The sequence below is a fragment of the Centrocercus urophasianus genome, unplaced genomic scaffold (genome assembly GCF_019232065.1).
Source record: "Centrocercus urophasianus isolate 14NV4802_14NV808 unplaced genomic scaffold, USGS_Curo_1.0 seq_20, whole genome shotgun sequence".
NCBI lineage: Eukaryota > Metazoa > Chordata > Aves > Galliformes > Phasianidae > Centrocercus > Centrocercus urophasianus.
Genome location: NW_024884756.1, coordinates 6,889,725 through 6,905,680, shown reverse-complemented (window position 1 = coordinate 6,905,680; position 15,956 = coordinate 6,889,725). Strand labels below are relative to the sequence as shown.

Here is a 15,956-nt window from a genome sequence, read left to right as displayed (position 1 = left end):
TATGCATGAAGCAGATGGCAGTGCCTGCCAGTTGTACAGTTCCCAGTATCTCACATTGTCATTTGTAATCATGCATACTGTAGTATAAAGTGATGTCAGGTTAAGGTGGCAGTGTTCACCTTTCAAGTCTGAGGCAGGGGAAGAAGTGATGGTGTGTACACAAGTGTGTACACATGACTAAAGTATTTCCAAGTAATAGGTACTTGTGCTGCAGAGAATGCTCATCGTGGTTCACTCTAGAAATAAAAGAAAGCAGTTATGTCTGATAAACCATTTTGCCATCACATATAACGTGATAATGTTATATTTGACCTGTATTAGTCACATTTCTATACCTGGAAGGAAACTGTAGCGTGGCTGAAAAGGAGACAGGTAAATCCAAGAAGCTGCCTGATACACATCATCTCTTAAACTGCCTCCTTTTCTCTCAAGCATTCAGTTTTTGCCAGTTAATTTTGTTAGTGCTGAGAGATACGATCTCTTCAAGAGAGAAATTATCTTTTAGTGAGGCAGCATTGTCTCCTAAGCCTTTCTTCAAAATTTTATGGATCAAAGATAATATTTTGTAAGCTTCATGCTAATGTAGCCTATGAAGCATTCTGTTCAGTTTAGGCTGTTTTATTTTTTACTTAATAAAATCATCTTTGTATGCTTTTAGAATAGTGCATGCAGTTGAACGTCATCTGTGCTTAAAGCCTCTAGTAAAATCCTGGAAGAGTGTCAGTATCAGTGAAAATGTGTATAATGTTGGGACTCTCTGGCTTCATAGGATGTTACCTTGTTTTGTCTGTGACCCCCCTTAAATGCTGTACCATGCTGAATCATGTCACTGTGGTGAAGGAGTTTCAGGAACATTATTACTAATTAAAACTACCCTCTTCCCTGTTTACAATGTTGTTACTAGTTTTATCTGCAGAAATCTGTAGTGTTTTACTTGGTGTGTTTTTTTTTTTTTTTTTTTTTTTCTTTTTCCTTTTCTCTTCTTAGGGGCCTCGAGGTTTTCCTGGTGCTCCAGGTCTTCCAGGTCTCAAGGGTCACAGGGTAAGAAACATGGTCTGTCCTCTCTTTACTGGTGATGTTTCAAGACACTTTCAACGTTAAGACACTCAGCTGGTTTTGTATTTGTGATGAATTTGACTACACTGTTAGTCCTGCCAATAATAGCAGAACCACTGCCATTAGAGAGAGAGAGAGGGCCTTGTAGAAAATCAGTGCTATTCCCCATTAAGCTGACCTCAGTTGTATTCTTTTCTAATTTCTTCTCTTTACTTTCATATGTTCTGGGAATCTGGATGGAGCTTGCATGAGCCCTGCCAAGCTTCAGGAGGCACAAAGCTGACAGTTCTTTCACTCCATTGGCAAGTCTTTCCTTAGGGTGGGGAACCTGAGGGGTGGATGTGTTTGCAAGATGGAGTGATTACAAAGTAGCAAGTTTTCTGGCCAGAACTTTACTCCAGGGAGAAATAAATAGGTTTCCTATTGCTCAGAGTCTACTCCTTGTTGTTCTCGGATTTTTTTTAATTTTTTTTTTAAGGAAAGTAAACTCAAGGAAATGTACCTTGTACAAACAATTTCCATTTAGGAAATGTTTAGAAACTTTTTTCATAATTTTTTCCTTCTGTTTTTTTCCCCCTTTCTTGCTCTTGCCAATTGGAGTCCATTCTTAAGGTTCTGGCATTGAATTATTTTAACAATAATGGTAGAAATGCTGTGCGTATAAGTGTGTATGTATATAAATGTAATATCACCAGATTTTCGTAACTCTTACAGGGATTGAAAGGTCTCGACGGTCCAAAAGGTGAAATTGGAGCAGCTGGAGCAAAGGTATTTTTGTGGCCCAAGGAGTTAAAACTTCAAACAAGTTTTATGTAAAGTCAAGCTAATGAAAGTCAGTAGACGATAGAATAAAGCTTTGTACCCACTTTTGTTGGTGCTGTTTGCATGCAGTTAATGTTTTTTTTTTTTTTCTGGGGATGCTGTGTGGACTTGTCCATTTTTACTTTGTGCTCAATCATTATTAACTCTTATGAAATTACATAGTTGGGCTTTATACAAAAAAAAAAAAAAAGCATTTGAGTTTGTGTTGGTTGCAGTTTCACTTGGGGTGTCATGAGGTGAGTCTGTTGCCTGTCTGTGACACCTGTGTAATGTTGAAGGTGTTGAATTCTGTTAGCAAAGTGTCCGTACGCATTGCTACTTGGCCAGTTTATGGTCCATGTTGGTTTTGTGTGAGCTGGTTGAGGGATCATTGTGTTACTGCTTTATGAATTACCTTAGATAACCACAGATCAAATGAGTGTCTTGGAACAGAGAGTAAAAACAATTTTCTAAAATTTTGTGTAAAATTACATATATATAATATATATAAGAAAATAAAGCAATGTGCAGTTCAGGTCTAATTTTCTTCTCTTAATTTACCTTGCTAGGTTTAAAGAGGATTGGCTTAAAGGAAACAGGTGTTGAAGGGGAAAGAAAACATTCTATCAACGCAAATTTTTTTCAGCTAACAATTTCTGTTTGGGATATTCTCTGGTTCTGTAGCACCACTACATTTCAGCTCAAAGCAGGATAGTCAGCTGCTGTCAGTGCTTTCAAGATGGATTAAAAGTTATTTTAATGAAGCATAGAAAACCTATTTTCAGATTTTTACACCTTGATTAGTGCTGATGCTAAAACATTTTTGGCTTGCTGAAGGTGATAATCACAGGTGGAATAGATCTATTCCTTCAGATTACAAATGCAGTGAATGAAGAATGTCTTCCAAAAATGTTTATATAAATGTGAAATTAGAAGTAAAGGAAGTTTGTCTAAGATGAGGTATCTTTGCTAAGACTAACATTGTAGAAACAAGAACAGCAGAAATATTGGATTTGGTAGAAACAGCGCAATAGTTGGCTGTCAGCTAGGACAACAGGGGGAAAATACAACAATTTCTTGCCTGTGAATCCCGCTGGCTATTGTTTTCTGTTGCTTTTTCTCCTTGTCAACCAGGGAACACCTGATGTCAGGGTAAAACAATGCCTTTGGTACATGTGTGGTGCATGCAGGTGACTGTTCAAATCATCTTCTTAGGCCGTACATGAGTGCAGAGGAAGAGGTTGAAATAAGTAGTTCTTTTTTCCTTTAACCTGTATTCTCTAACTGTACCATCTCATTTCTGTTTCTAGGGAGAATCTGGACCAACAGGTGCCATGGGTGCAACAGGTCCTCTAGTGAGTATTACATGTATACGCACTGTTACATATTGCCAATAGTATGTGTAGGAATTTTATGCTTGTGAAATCTATACTTGATGCCTTGAAGCTGAACTTTCTCCTTGCTAATGCTTTGTTTTCCACTGTACTATAAGTAGTGCTAGTACCTTGTAAGATGTTTTTCTTGGCAGTTCATGGATGTACAAATAATAGATTCAACAGAAAATTTCGTGTAGGTTTTGTAATTGTTTGCCTACTCATATAAACTGAGACATTTGGGGTAGTGATAGTTTTTTTTTCCATGTTAATGCTTCATTTGAATTAGATTAATCTGAGATGGAATAATTTAGATCACAAACGTATGAGCTAAGAAAACCACCGAGAAAGGTTTTTTGATATTATGGTGAGGATGTGCCTTTGTGGCATAGAAAGGAGAAGCTTTTTTTCAGCATAGCTTTCATTCAGATGTGTTTATGGAGAACTGTAAGCAGTATAGCATTTCAAAAGTTCACTTTCAGCAGTGCTTGTAGACATAAAACACGTGCACAGTATCAGGTAATGACATCTCTTCAAAGCACACTATCGTGTCGTACATAATGTAATATCCCTGAAGGGGAACCTTGTTTGTGAATGAGCCACAGTAGGTGGGATTTCATCATTGACCCTGGTAAGAACGTACTGAATTTATTCTGATGATTTTAGAACTAGAAATACTGTTGGAGCAGGAGAAGAGAAATTATAGTCCATTACATTTCTGCTAGGCAAGCCTGTGAAGCTGCAAGGATTTGTCTAAGTTCCTATTTCTTTCCTGTCATAGAGCAATATAAAATACGCCTGAACGAAGAAACCAAAATCAACCTTATTTTCTGTAACGATTGTTCAAATCAGCTGTCCTTTTTGTGCTTGTAGTCTCACTAAAGCTAATCATGTTCTCGTTAAAAACAAATAAAGAAGACTGAACAGAAAATTCCTGAAGAGCAGTATAATGCAAAGGATCTCTGAAACTAAGGGAAAGTCATGAATTTTTGAAGAAAAAGTAAAAAGAAAAAAACAGATAGGAGGAAAAAAAAGAAAGGGTCTCTTCTGCTTTGAGGAAAAATTAGGTAAACCGTGTTTTCTACTTTTTGTTGTTCTGTTCTCGAGCATTGCATTTCTTATTCTCTCTTCAAGGGACCTAGAGGAATGCCAGGAGAAAGAGGTCGAATTGGACCACAGGGTGCTCCTGTAAGTAGGGTCTTGGTTTGTCTCCTAGTAATTCCTATGTTGTTTTAATTTAAATTTAAAGCTGTGAGCCCAGAAGTTTTTGTGTGACTGCTGGTCACTTCAGTGGTGAGTTCTGCTGTAGCTTAAAGTTACAGCCTGAGTAGAGTTTTGTGGAGAGAGAACTTTAAAGTGTATTTCAGAAGTCAAGTTGAAGAGGAAAATGCCACCTGTATGCTAGCATTGTAATTTCTCATGCTAGAACTTTTCAGTAGGACAGATACCCTCATAACGGTATTTCTTTTTTCCTGTGATTCAAGAATTTCTCCTTTGTTTTTGTGAAAATTCTCTGGAAAGTCTATTTTCAACAAAAAATGCTGAAGCAGAAAACAAAAACAGGGATTTGCCCTTGTATGAAATCATATTTGAGTAGAAATTTCCTTCTCTTGTTTTGTTTATGTTACTGCACCATACAGTGACGCTGTCAGAATTTTGGCCTCTCGGAAGTAGAGAAATCTATTTCCATGAAGGAAGCTTATTTTCTTCCCAAAACGTTACACATCAGTGTTTGGAGGGGTCTGTAATCCAGCATGTATTTGAACACTGTAGTCTCTGTGGTCATTATCACAAATGATATATATAAAAAAAAGAGTTCCTCCAGACTTTCTGTCTTGTCCATTTTCATACGTAGGGTGGACGTGGTCAGCATGGCATGCCTGGGAAGCCGGGGCCAATGGTAAGTTGCTTTCTTAATCTTGATTTATTTCATCCCGTATTTACCACTTACCCTTTGGTATCATCAAGAGAAACACAAACAACTGCTGGCCATTGTTGGAGCCGTAATTGATTCCTGATTCTGGACCAGGAAGTTACTGATCTTGGTTTTACTGATGTTTTCTGAAAACGATGCAAAATATTTTACTTAATTTAAAGGTTTTAATTTGCAGAGGACTAGGATAGCATTTTCCATGGACAGATGGTGTTTTGCTGCTTTTTTAAAGTAGGATCCATGTTTTAGGGTGATAATTGCCTTAAATAATACGTAATGTAAAGCAGTTTATGATTGCATATATTCTTCCTCTATATGCGAAGTTGACAAATGAGATTTTACTCAGCAAGTGGAAATACTCCCCAATAGCAGAATTTGGTACTTGCTGTTGCTCTGTTATAAAATATACAAAAGCCAGGCTTTTAATTATTAACACACACATACTGAACTGCAGAACCAGCAGCATGCGTATGAATGTCTTCAAATTGATAAAAGGTTCCTCACTGAAAAAGCTTAATAAGCACAATGGCGGGCTGTCTCATATAATTTCAGCTGAGTTGCTGATGGTTGTGGCGGTGCAAACTGTGGATGTGAGCATATTGAAGGGCAATAATTTCAGCCAAAAAAAAAAAAAAAGAAAAAGAAACTGATCTCCAAACATATCTGCCCACAGTTTATTTCTTTACTTAGAAGCTTCCATAGTCTTGGAATAATATGAGCCTGAGAAATATTTATTTACATGTGTCGTCTTAATGACCAAGCAATTTTATAACAAAATTCATTAAAAATAATTAACTGTAATAGAAGCTAGAGAACGATTATTGTCTAATAAACGCAGCTAATGTATCATGGAAGAAGGGTAAGTTAATTGAAGAAACTTCAAAACAGTGAAAAAATTTTCAGCACTGAAATCAAAATATAAAGGTTAAAAATGAGGAGAGGCTGAAGGAGCTGGGAATGTTCAGCCTGGAGAAGAGGAGGCTCAGGGGAGACCTCATTGCTCTCTATAACTTCCTGAAGGGAGGTTGTAGTGAGCTGGGGGTTGGCCTCTTCTCTCGTGTCATCAGTGATAGAACCAGGGGGAATGGCTTCAAGCTACGGCAGGGGAGATTCAGGCTGGACATGAGGAAGTATTACTTTTCAGAAAGGGTGGTCAGGCACTGGAACGGATGCCCAGGGAGGTGGTGGAGTCACCGAGCCTGGGGGTGTTCAAGGAAAGACTGGATGTTGTGTTGAGGGACATGGTTTAGTAGGAGCTGTTGGGAATAGGTGAACGGTTGGACTGGGTGATCTTTTAGGTCTTTTCCAACCTTGGTGATTCTATGATTCTATGAAAAAGGCTAGTTCTCAAACTGTAAAAATTCTACATGAAGGCTGAAATTTTTGTTTGGCGTAAAGCATGAATTCAGCTTCACTGGACATGACAATTGTTTGGCAGACTCCTTTGGCAAATTCTCATGCATAGTCACAAGGGAGACAGTGATTCTTAGAACATATCTTTCTAATTGGAGGAAGAGTTAATGAAAAGCATTGTTATTTGAGTCAGTGATCTACCCTAATTCTGGAATTCTTGAATTCTGAGGGAGATGTGGCCTATGTCTATTTGTGATCCAGTTAACTGGGACATATGTTTTCTAAATTATACTTTGGAGATATTACATAATTCTATAGAAATCCAGTGTGAGGTCATGGCAGAAATGTCTGTAATTAATACTCACTGGGACAAATTGTTCTTGAGTTTGTCAGCAAAACTTCATTACATAGAACTTTTTTTTTTTCGCAGAGCTTGTCAGTTTGCAAAAAAAAATAATCAGGAAAAGGAAGAGGAATCATTTGGGAACCCAGCATTGTAGTGAATATGTGTAACCACTGTGTGTCACCACTCAGAGAGTTTATAATACAGTAGAAGTAGTCTTCTGTTGAATATCTTGTTCAGCAAAAGAGGTATTGTGGAAGTGAAAACAATTTATAAATTTACTGTGAGGTCCTTAGTTGGAAGTCTTTCTGTTTAACAAGTTTTGCATCTTAATATGCATGTATATTAAAGTACATACACTTGAAGTTTGCTTTCCTGTGACTTTGGACAGTCTGCCAGGCAAGTCCAGCTGTTTGCATCCATGCCCAAACATAGGAGCCATGTAAGAGTGAGCCAATGCTCTGTGGTACAGTGCATCCAGAATTTGACTCTAGATCTAGAAATAGTGTAGCCACATAATAATCTGTCTGCTCAAGCTGTCAGACATTCTTAGGTATTGCATTGACTTTCTTGAGGTATAAAACTATTTAGAAAGAACTATGCTGCTTGGTGGAGCTGAAGATGCACCTCTGCAAAGAAATACATTTCATGGTGTGCCATGAAATCCAGCCTTTCCTTCTCTTCCTTTTCCAGAGTCATTTGTTTATCTCGGGACAAATATCTAAGCAATGGGCTGTTCCTGCTGTATGTCTCTGTATAACTTCAGAAACCTGATAGGAAGTCTGCATTGTAACTCTGGCAAGAATTTGGTTGTGAATTTGGAAATCTCAATGAGAGAGAAGTGTAGGAAGGGATGACTATGTAGTTGCACAGTATTAAATTTTTTCTTATATTTTTGCTTTTCATATTGGTCAACTCAAATGTCTTGTCAAGCAGCAAACTTATGATTTGTTACGTTATGATGGAGAAGTAACTTGTATTTCTTTTTTTTTTTTCTTTATTAAATAATTGAAACTCTGTTACTTTCAGTAGGAAAAATTTGATTGCTTAACGCTTACCTTTTCCTTTGTATACCACAGTAACGTGAATGTAGAAAGAGGAAGTAAGGCTTTATTAAAAGCTAAAATTGAAAGATCATTGTAGTAATTATGAGCTGTGCAATTTGCACATCATTAGCTGAATCAAGAGCTGTGAGTTTGCTCATAATTCATTAAATACATTTTAAAACACCATACCATTATTTCAGAGAACACACATATCACTCAGGAAATTTTTTTTTCTTTTTAGAACATGTTTTGTGACTAAATCTATACTTAATCCTAGAGTCTTATTTACCCAATGTTTAGATACTAATCTGTGTGACTTGAAGAGTGGAATTATATCTTTGTATGAACATCTTTTATAGGGTCCCCTCGGCATAACTGGTTCTCCAGGTTTTCCAGGCGCTCCTGGAATGAAGGTAAAAATAATTAAAATTCCCTTGTAGTGTGCTTAACAACAAATTCATCTTGGAGTCTTTTCACACCAACCTGTGTACAGGTCCCTAAGAGTGGCTGTAACATCAATCTTTGTCATGGCCTTGAGAAAGAAGTTAGAAACCAAATAAAGTAATAGAAATTACCACAGGTTATTTTTTCTTGCTTTCACTTTTGCTTGCAATAAGGAATTATTCTTTTATCCAGTGAGCCAAAATCTTGTCCAGTTTATTCAAAGAATAACACTGTATAGTCTGGAAGTTGAGTTGTAACCATTAGTCCAAGAGAGCATGGGAGCAGCATCTTCTGATGACCAGTTTTGGCCAATAATACTTTTACAGGTCTAGGTCAACTCCAAAGAAAATACCTGAAACCCCAATAGAGATACATTGCAACTCTACAGTAAGACAAACAATAATTTCATGCTTTCGTGGTTCTGTGTGATTGGGCTGGTGAGGAAAACTTGTATGAGCTGCAGTACTGTCTTTGTGGGATTTTCTTCTCTTGTTTTTCAAGAAGCCTCTCCGTTATTTATTTTTTTTCCTTGCCTTGAGAAGATGTCTGCCAAGAAGATACGAAAGACAACTCATACAACCTCTTTGTATTTCTTGCACTTGCTCCCTGCCTGGCTGCTTCCCCTTGTTCTTTTTCAATCCTTAAACATGACATGAAAAATGTATCAGAAAGAATTTTTTTTCAGTTTGCCAGGGAGCCAAGTTCAGCAGATGTTTTGTGTTGCTGGGAAGCTGACAACATGCATGAAGTAGTCTTTTGGAAAGGAGTCTGAATAGGAGTGTTAAGATAATGTATATAATTAAATGATAGTGCTTTTTACTGCATGTCTATCCTGTGCTAAATATCAAAATAAATATTTGGGGGAACTTCTATGTGAAGAATCGATGAAAACATTTTGAAAAAGAGGACCTATCTTCAAGCTTGAAGATTAGATTAATTAAATTGGAATAGCTGCTATGAACTTATAAAAACTGATCAGACCGCGTGTTGAAGATGTAGGCTTCATTTCTGAAAATGTAATACTAATGGCCATCAATTCCAAAAAGCAAATTTCCTTTGTAACAATAGAATTCTAAATAGATTCCCAGGAGGAATTATTTTGTTGGAGTATTTGTTCCACGCTTACAAGGCTTTATGGGGACTAATAATCTATTTGTTCTGTTCTTCTCTGACCAGCGTGACATGCAACTACTGGACTATTACATCTATCTTTGTATCACCTATATCTTTCTATGAAGATACTTTGTTTAATATAAGCTGTAGTGCTGCAACAGCAAGTCCATCTGTGCTGTGCAAAAAAAACCCCACCTAAGTGTTTTGTAACTCCTGAATCCTGATCTTTATCTGCTAACTAAGCAAAATAAAACTGTTAAATTACAGGTATGGACCAGGATTTTAGACAGAGATCTCTCTGAAATCTTTAGTGTGATTTAGGCCACAGGATGGAGTGGTTTCCTCCTCTGTGGAAAGTTTTCTTATATACATTGAGGGGGAATTCTTTTTGTAGTCACTGTGCACAGAGAAGTAGAATTGGGTAAGTGAATGTATATTTTAAGGATAATAAGGTATATCAAGATCTGAATTGTTTTTCTCTTATGGGCTCAGTATTACTCCTGCATTAGTTTGAAGTTTTACTTCTTAGCAGAAGGTAATCTCCAGTTTTCTTCTGTGAAATCTTAGGGAGAAGCAGGTCCAACCGGTCCTCGTGGTCCTGAAGGCCCTCAAGGACAAAGAGGTGAAACAGGTCCACAAGGCCCAGCTGGATCACAAGGTCTTCCTGTAAGTACATTATTTGGAATTCCTCTCTGCTCAGTATGTGCACATTGCCTGTTTACTGGGGATTTTAACATCCTACTTGGTAGACGGTAAGTTTTGCCCAAGGTACTTTTTTCCAGAGAAGGAAAGGCGTCATTCATCTATTTTCTGTTTTTTGTTTTGGGGTTGTGTTGTTTTCTTTTTGTGTTTGGCTTTTTTTTTTTTTTTTTTCATAACTGCTTTCTGTTATTTAATTAAAGCAACTTAGAAAACTGGAAGTTGTGCAGTACGATACAGTCTCAATCCTATGGATACTTTAAAAACTTAGTGTGATTTTCAGTCTTTAAGATCTTAATTTGTACCCTTTGTTACTCATATTGCATGAGTAGATCTTAGGTTAATGTATTTACTCAATAGCCTTTATTGTCTGCTCCGTTAAAGTTATCAAATAACTATCTTCTGCTTTTGTTGTCGATATCCTCCTCAATAAAATTAATTTTAATGATTGGGATGTCATTTCTAGGGTACGGAAGGGACAGATGGCTCTCCAGGTGCCAAAGGCCCAACTGTAAGTAAACATATCACCTGTTGAAGAAACTGTGTAAGTGGATTTATTTCCTTATTAGTATTTCAATTTTTCCTTACTGCTATTTCTGTTTGTAGGGATCTCCGGGCACTGGGGGCCCCCCTGGCTTATTAGGTCCATCTGGTTCCCCAGGACCACAAGGCAGTACAGGCCCGCCTGGTATTCGAGGGCAGCCGGTAATGATGTATTTTCTGTGAAAATTATGATATCTATCAAATGTGTTACTCTATGAAACTGAAACGCTGCTTTTAGTGGTGAAGTGCCTTTAACTTAGCAGCATGGTAATGAGTGTGCTGAGAATGAGATCTTGTCAATGTTCTGTAAGTTTGGAATAATTTTATTGCTTTCTTAGTGGTCTAAGAAAGAAGAGTGTCTACTTCTATTTCATAGCATAATCCGAAATGAATGAATGACTTACATGGTTTTAACTTTGTATGTATTAATTGCGTGTTTGTTTTCAGGGAGATCCTGGCGTTCCAGGTTTCAAGGGAGAAGCAGGACCCAAAGGTGAACCGGTAAGTCTCCATGTGATTTGTAAGATGAAAAGGAGTCACAGATGTTGTATGTGTATTTTGAATAGGCTTAAAAATTTTTCGACTATTCTGATGTTATTTTTCATTACTACTTCTGTTTTGTTTATTACATTATTACTTATGTTTGTCAAGTAATAATTATTATGGAAGACAAGCCACAGTGAACTTAGCTGGACAGTACACAGAATGAATAGCAAAAGAGTTCCTTTGATGATATAAATCACCTATCCTATATAGGCCTTATAAGCCTGAAAGAACTCAGAAACCAATTAGTGCCTTTACTCAGGTTTCTACAGCACTCAGAATTACTTCATTCCGATTTCTTCATACCAAGAGAAATGGATCCCATATGTTTCTAGGCATTTAAAATCACTCAGATCTGTGTGCTAATCATAAGAATAAAATCTGTTTTAAACTATACTTTTAATACATCCTAAACAGGTCTGTATATATAGATAGAAACATTTAAGTAATAGAAATGCTTATATGGTTGTATGGCATAAATAGCTGCTTACCCTACAGCTAATATTTGAGAAGTATTCTTTGGAAATGTTTTCATGCCTTAACTTACGAATTTCAGGGGAGAAAAAGGGTAATTCTACAGAGTTGGGCTCAGTTTGGCTTGTTTATCTTTAATTTTTCAGTAATTTAAGCGATCGCATAAAAACTGTCAAAATCATGCGGATAAAATAACAGTCTTGTTACCATTGACTGGCTTCTCGTTTCTTTGGAAATTTCTTCAAGATTCTTGTTGAATTTCAGTTCTTGGTTGTTTGTTCATTTTGTGATGATGAATAAAATTATGTAGCGGTGTCTGAGCAAGCAGGTGTTTTTAGTAACCACCATAGGGTCAAACTATAGAGTTGGAGTTTATTCATATTGCCCCTCTTACTGAGGTATTTTTTTATTAATACAGAAAAAGACAAAAGCTGATTCTGAAGGGCTGTGTTTTTTAACTGATTCAAAACCTAAGTGTGTTTTCTTTCGTCCTTCATTTAGAAAAATGTCCGTGATATTTAAAAGACAGTCTGTTTCAATATGCTTGAGGAGTGGTAAGCTTAACAAGAAATTTTTACAAAATTTAACTTTCAATAGGGCCCACAAGGTCCCCAGGGTCCCATCGGCCCCATAGGTGAAGAAGGGAAAAGAGGCCCTCGAGGTGATCCAGGGTCAGTGGGTCCACCAGGTCCTGTTGGAGAGAGGGTAAGCAATCCAGAAGAATAATGTCTTGTGAGAGATGTACTGGCAAGTTGAAAACTTCTCGTCGTGGCCTAACCACGTATTTTCTTATGCTTTGATTGTGTGATTGTGGGTACGATCAGACTTTATTTTCCTAACAGTAACAAATATTGGTATACCACTTGACTCTGTTCCAGATTAGTGACTTCAGGGTGCTGTTTTCTCTGATAGACCGTAATCTTTTTGAAAATTATACTCTGAAGCTCAGGATCTAAAAATGTGGCATGATATTTTTTGAATTGATCTTCTGATTATTATTTTATGGGGAGAGAGATGGGTGATACTGTGCATTACTTCTGCGGTGGATACTTTAATTTCTGAATTCAGTGCACAGAATAACATGGTAACAAATGTTGGAGAGACGATGAGCTAATCTGCGGATTTTGTACTTATGTTCTGTACAAATGGTCATCATTTATTGAATCATGCTGTTCAGCATGCATGAGTAAAACACTGATATTTTCATGTCTCCAAGTGGACAAGAAAATCCCAAATTTATACTACTGAAGAAAATTGCAAGGAAATAAATTGAATCCCCAATCTAGAAGTCAAATAGCTTATTTACAGTGTTATGCTGAAAAAATATATTGACAATAATTTTGTATCTGTGATTTTTTTTCCCAGGGTGCTCCTGGGAACCGTGGTTTTCCAGGTTCTGATGGCTTGCCTGGACCAAAGGTAAGTGAAATAAGTGTTTTCATAAATGCATCTATATAGAGAAAGTGTTCAATTAAAACCTATGCTTCTGGACAAATGGGCAGATCCTTAAAATCACCAGAAGTAGACTGAAAAGGAATTGAAAAATGTCAGAAAGCTGTAGGAAGTTTTTCAGATTAAATTTTATGGAGAGAAATCACTTTGAATTCCTGTGATGTTCAGCTTTTATTTTATGCGCCTGAGTTAATGGTCCCTCAAGCTCGTAAGAACTGACCTGTTTGTAGTACTGTATTGCTATAGACATAGTTCTGTAATATGGGGCTACTTGAAAAATTGCCTTTTTTTGGTGTTTCTTCATATTCTGTCTTGTCTCTTGAACAGATCAGTTTACCTGTCTTTGGCTTTCTGAAGTGCTACAACACTTGTAGGGTAGTGGCTCACTATACGCTTTTCTAGTGTTTCTCATAATACTTGACTTTTTGGTAAAAACACAGGAATTATAATGTCCTCGCATAAGATTGCTTTATGGAAGAGACAGTTTTTAATATTAATTTGGAAAGCAGCAGTAATTAGAGAAGTATTGATGTTTTGGAACTCTGTTCACAAAAAACTATGTCCTAAATTGAAGATATCGATTTTATTTAGCTTTTTCACCGTGTCTATTCTATGTGTTAACTAATAGCTTATTGATATCTCTGTAGGGTGCCCAAGGAGAGCGTGGTCCGGCAGGTTCTTCTGGTCCTAAAGGAGGGCAAGGAGATCCTGGGCGTCCTGGTGAGCCTGGACTCCCAGGTGCAAGAGTAAGTAACTAATAACAGTACATTATAAACCATGTCTTATGTCATTTTCAAAAGGTGAGAGTACACTTGACAAAATTCAGTAGCTGCTGTTACAAGGATGGACCCGTTTCAGTGGGACAACTTAAAAGCCAAAGCCCAGAATACCTGTCTTCTTTTTATTCTTCTGCTGATGTTGGAAGGCACAAGTTCCATTTGTATTTGAAAGAAGAAGATACCTTAATTACAGACTGGCTAATGCAACTGAAGAATGTGACCGTGTGGGTAGTTTGAGAGGTGTAAAAGCAGCAAAAGGGGGAATAGGAAAGGGAAGATCAAAGATGGTGAGGGATGAAGATGTAAAGGATGAGGACCTTGGACACAGAGAAGAAAATTGTGTGAAGAATATCTTGGTGTTTTTATCATGGTAGTAACTGAACATATCTTCTCAGTTTATTTGCATTTTCCTTGTATTTCTCTTATATTTTAACAGAATTATATGCACAATTTAACAGCAATGTTATTCCCATTTTTAGGGTTTGACTGGAAACCCAGGCGTTCAAGGGCCTGAAGGAAAACTTGGCCCCTTGGTAAGTGACAGTATGTCATTTCAGCTGATGCCACAGTTGTTTGGAGATCCCAACTCATTGAAATTACATCTATTAACCCCATTTTTCTTGATTTCTGGAAGTTTGCCTTCTCTATTCTTGGGTTTCTAACTTGAGATGTAGTGCAATTAATATTCCTATAATTTTGTCTGTTTAGCAGCTGCTGCAGTATTTTCTAAGTGCCTCTTTTTTGGGAACAATAAAACGCTTCTACGTGATGGCTCAATGTTAATAAACAGATCGTATTTGTTGAGCTCCAGCTGTCTGGCTGTAGCTCTGTTTCAGATACACTTTGATAACTGTAGAACAAAATAAGGCTAGTATTATTCTGTGTGCTTAAAACCAAGTACTACTTGTTATATTCATCGACTTAGAAGTGAAAAATTCCAGCACCAAAAGCCCTTTTTAGGAAGGATTATTTGTATTATATTGGAAAGCCGTTTATTTTTGTTGCTGAACTTTTTCCTCTGTGACACTTCAGGAACAGTGTGAGTTCGGTTACTGAGCGATGACACAATACATATGCTATATTTTAATTTCATTTAAGACAGTTATTTTGTTGAGGTAATAGATGTGAATATCTAGCCACTTCAAGGTTGTTCTCAAATTCAGTTAGAGCTGTTTTGCTCTAGTAGTGCTGGTAGTCATTTTCCAGAGGTTAATAGGCTCACATAAGTAAGTAATTTTTTTTTAGTCTAATGCAGAAAATGCTTTTTCTCTGTAGGGTGGCCCTGGAGAAGATGGACGTCCTGGTCCTGCAGGTTCAATAGGAATCAGAGGTCAGCCAGGCAGTATGGGCCTTTCTGGGCCAAAGGGTGGTAGTGTGAGTATGACACTTGGTACCCAAGATCTGCTTCACTTTAAACATTTCCGTACATGTTAATGGCTGAGAACAAGATGTAAAAATAGTCATTTCTCTTCCCGTTAATTAGGGTGATCCTGGTAAACCGGGAGAAGCAGGAAATGCAGGTGTTCCAGGACAAAGAGTGAGTGTGACTGTTAACATTTTCAGTAATTACAGAAAGTATACGTTTCTGTTATGTTTGCTCACTGTACAAAGCTTTTTCAGTGTCTTTTTTTTTTTTTTTTTTAATTTATTTATTATTTTTTTTAGGGAGCTCCTGGCAAAGACGGTGAAGTTGGTCCTTCTGGCCCTGTTGGCCCACCAGTAAGTCAACTTTTTCAACACTATTTGCTTACCTTCCTGTTCCTCCGTTCCTTCATTGATCTTTCTGCCCTCATGCTTTTTTTGTCTTTATGCCAGTTGTTGATTCCAAACAAGAATTACAATAACACTAAAAGAAATCCTTGAAATTGGGTAATTTTTTATTAAAACACTTATCTATCGGTAGCACGATTTCCATTATGGCAATTATAAAATAAAAAAAGTGCAAAGGACAATTTTTTTTCATAGTTCATTTTCCTAGCTTCCTTGGTTTTATTGGAACCGAGT

At 37.1% G+C, this 15,956-nt stretch overlaps 1 protein-coding gene across 2 annotated transcripts in view; it reads left to right on the top strand.

The window, feature by feature from the left end:
• The window catches only part of COL5A2 (collagen type V alpha 2 chain), a 165,297-nt gene that overhangs the window by 126,566 nt on the left and 22,775 nt on the right, over nt 1-15,956 (top strand). For both annotated transcript variants that reach the window (XM_042822469.1, XM_042822468.1), the window contains 17 exons: nt 988-1,041; nt 1,771-1,824; nt 3,168-3,212; nt 4,365-4,418; nt 5,086-5,130; nt 8,265-8,318; nt 10,030-10,128; nt 10,628-10,672; nt 10,768-10,866; nt 11,152-11,205; nt 12,319-12,426; nt 13,087-13,140; nt 13,821-13,919; nt 14,432-14,485; nt 15,228-15,326; nt 15,436-15,489; nt 15,618-15,671. In XM_042822469.1, the coding sequence (XP_042678403.1) occupies nt 988-1,041; nt 1,771-1,824; nt 3,168-3,212; nt 4,365-4,418; nt 5,086-5,130; nt 8,265-8,318; nt 10,030-10,128; nt 10,628-10,672; nt 10,768-10,866; nt 11,152-11,205; nt 12,319-12,426; nt 13,087-13,140; nt 13,821-13,919; nt 14,432-14,485; nt 15,228-15,326; nt 15,436-15,489; nt 15,618-15,671 (1,125 nt within the window). The remainder of the gene's footprint in view (nt 1-987; nt 1,042-1,770; nt 1,825-3,167; nt 3,213-4,364; nt 4,419-5,085; nt 5,131-8,264; nt 8,319-10,029; nt 10,129-10,627; nt 10,673-10,767; nt 10,867-11,151; nt 11,206-12,318; nt 12,427-13,086; nt 13,141-13,820; nt 13,920-14,431; nt 14,486-15,227; nt 15,327-15,435; nt 15,490-15,617; nt 15,672-15,956) is intronic.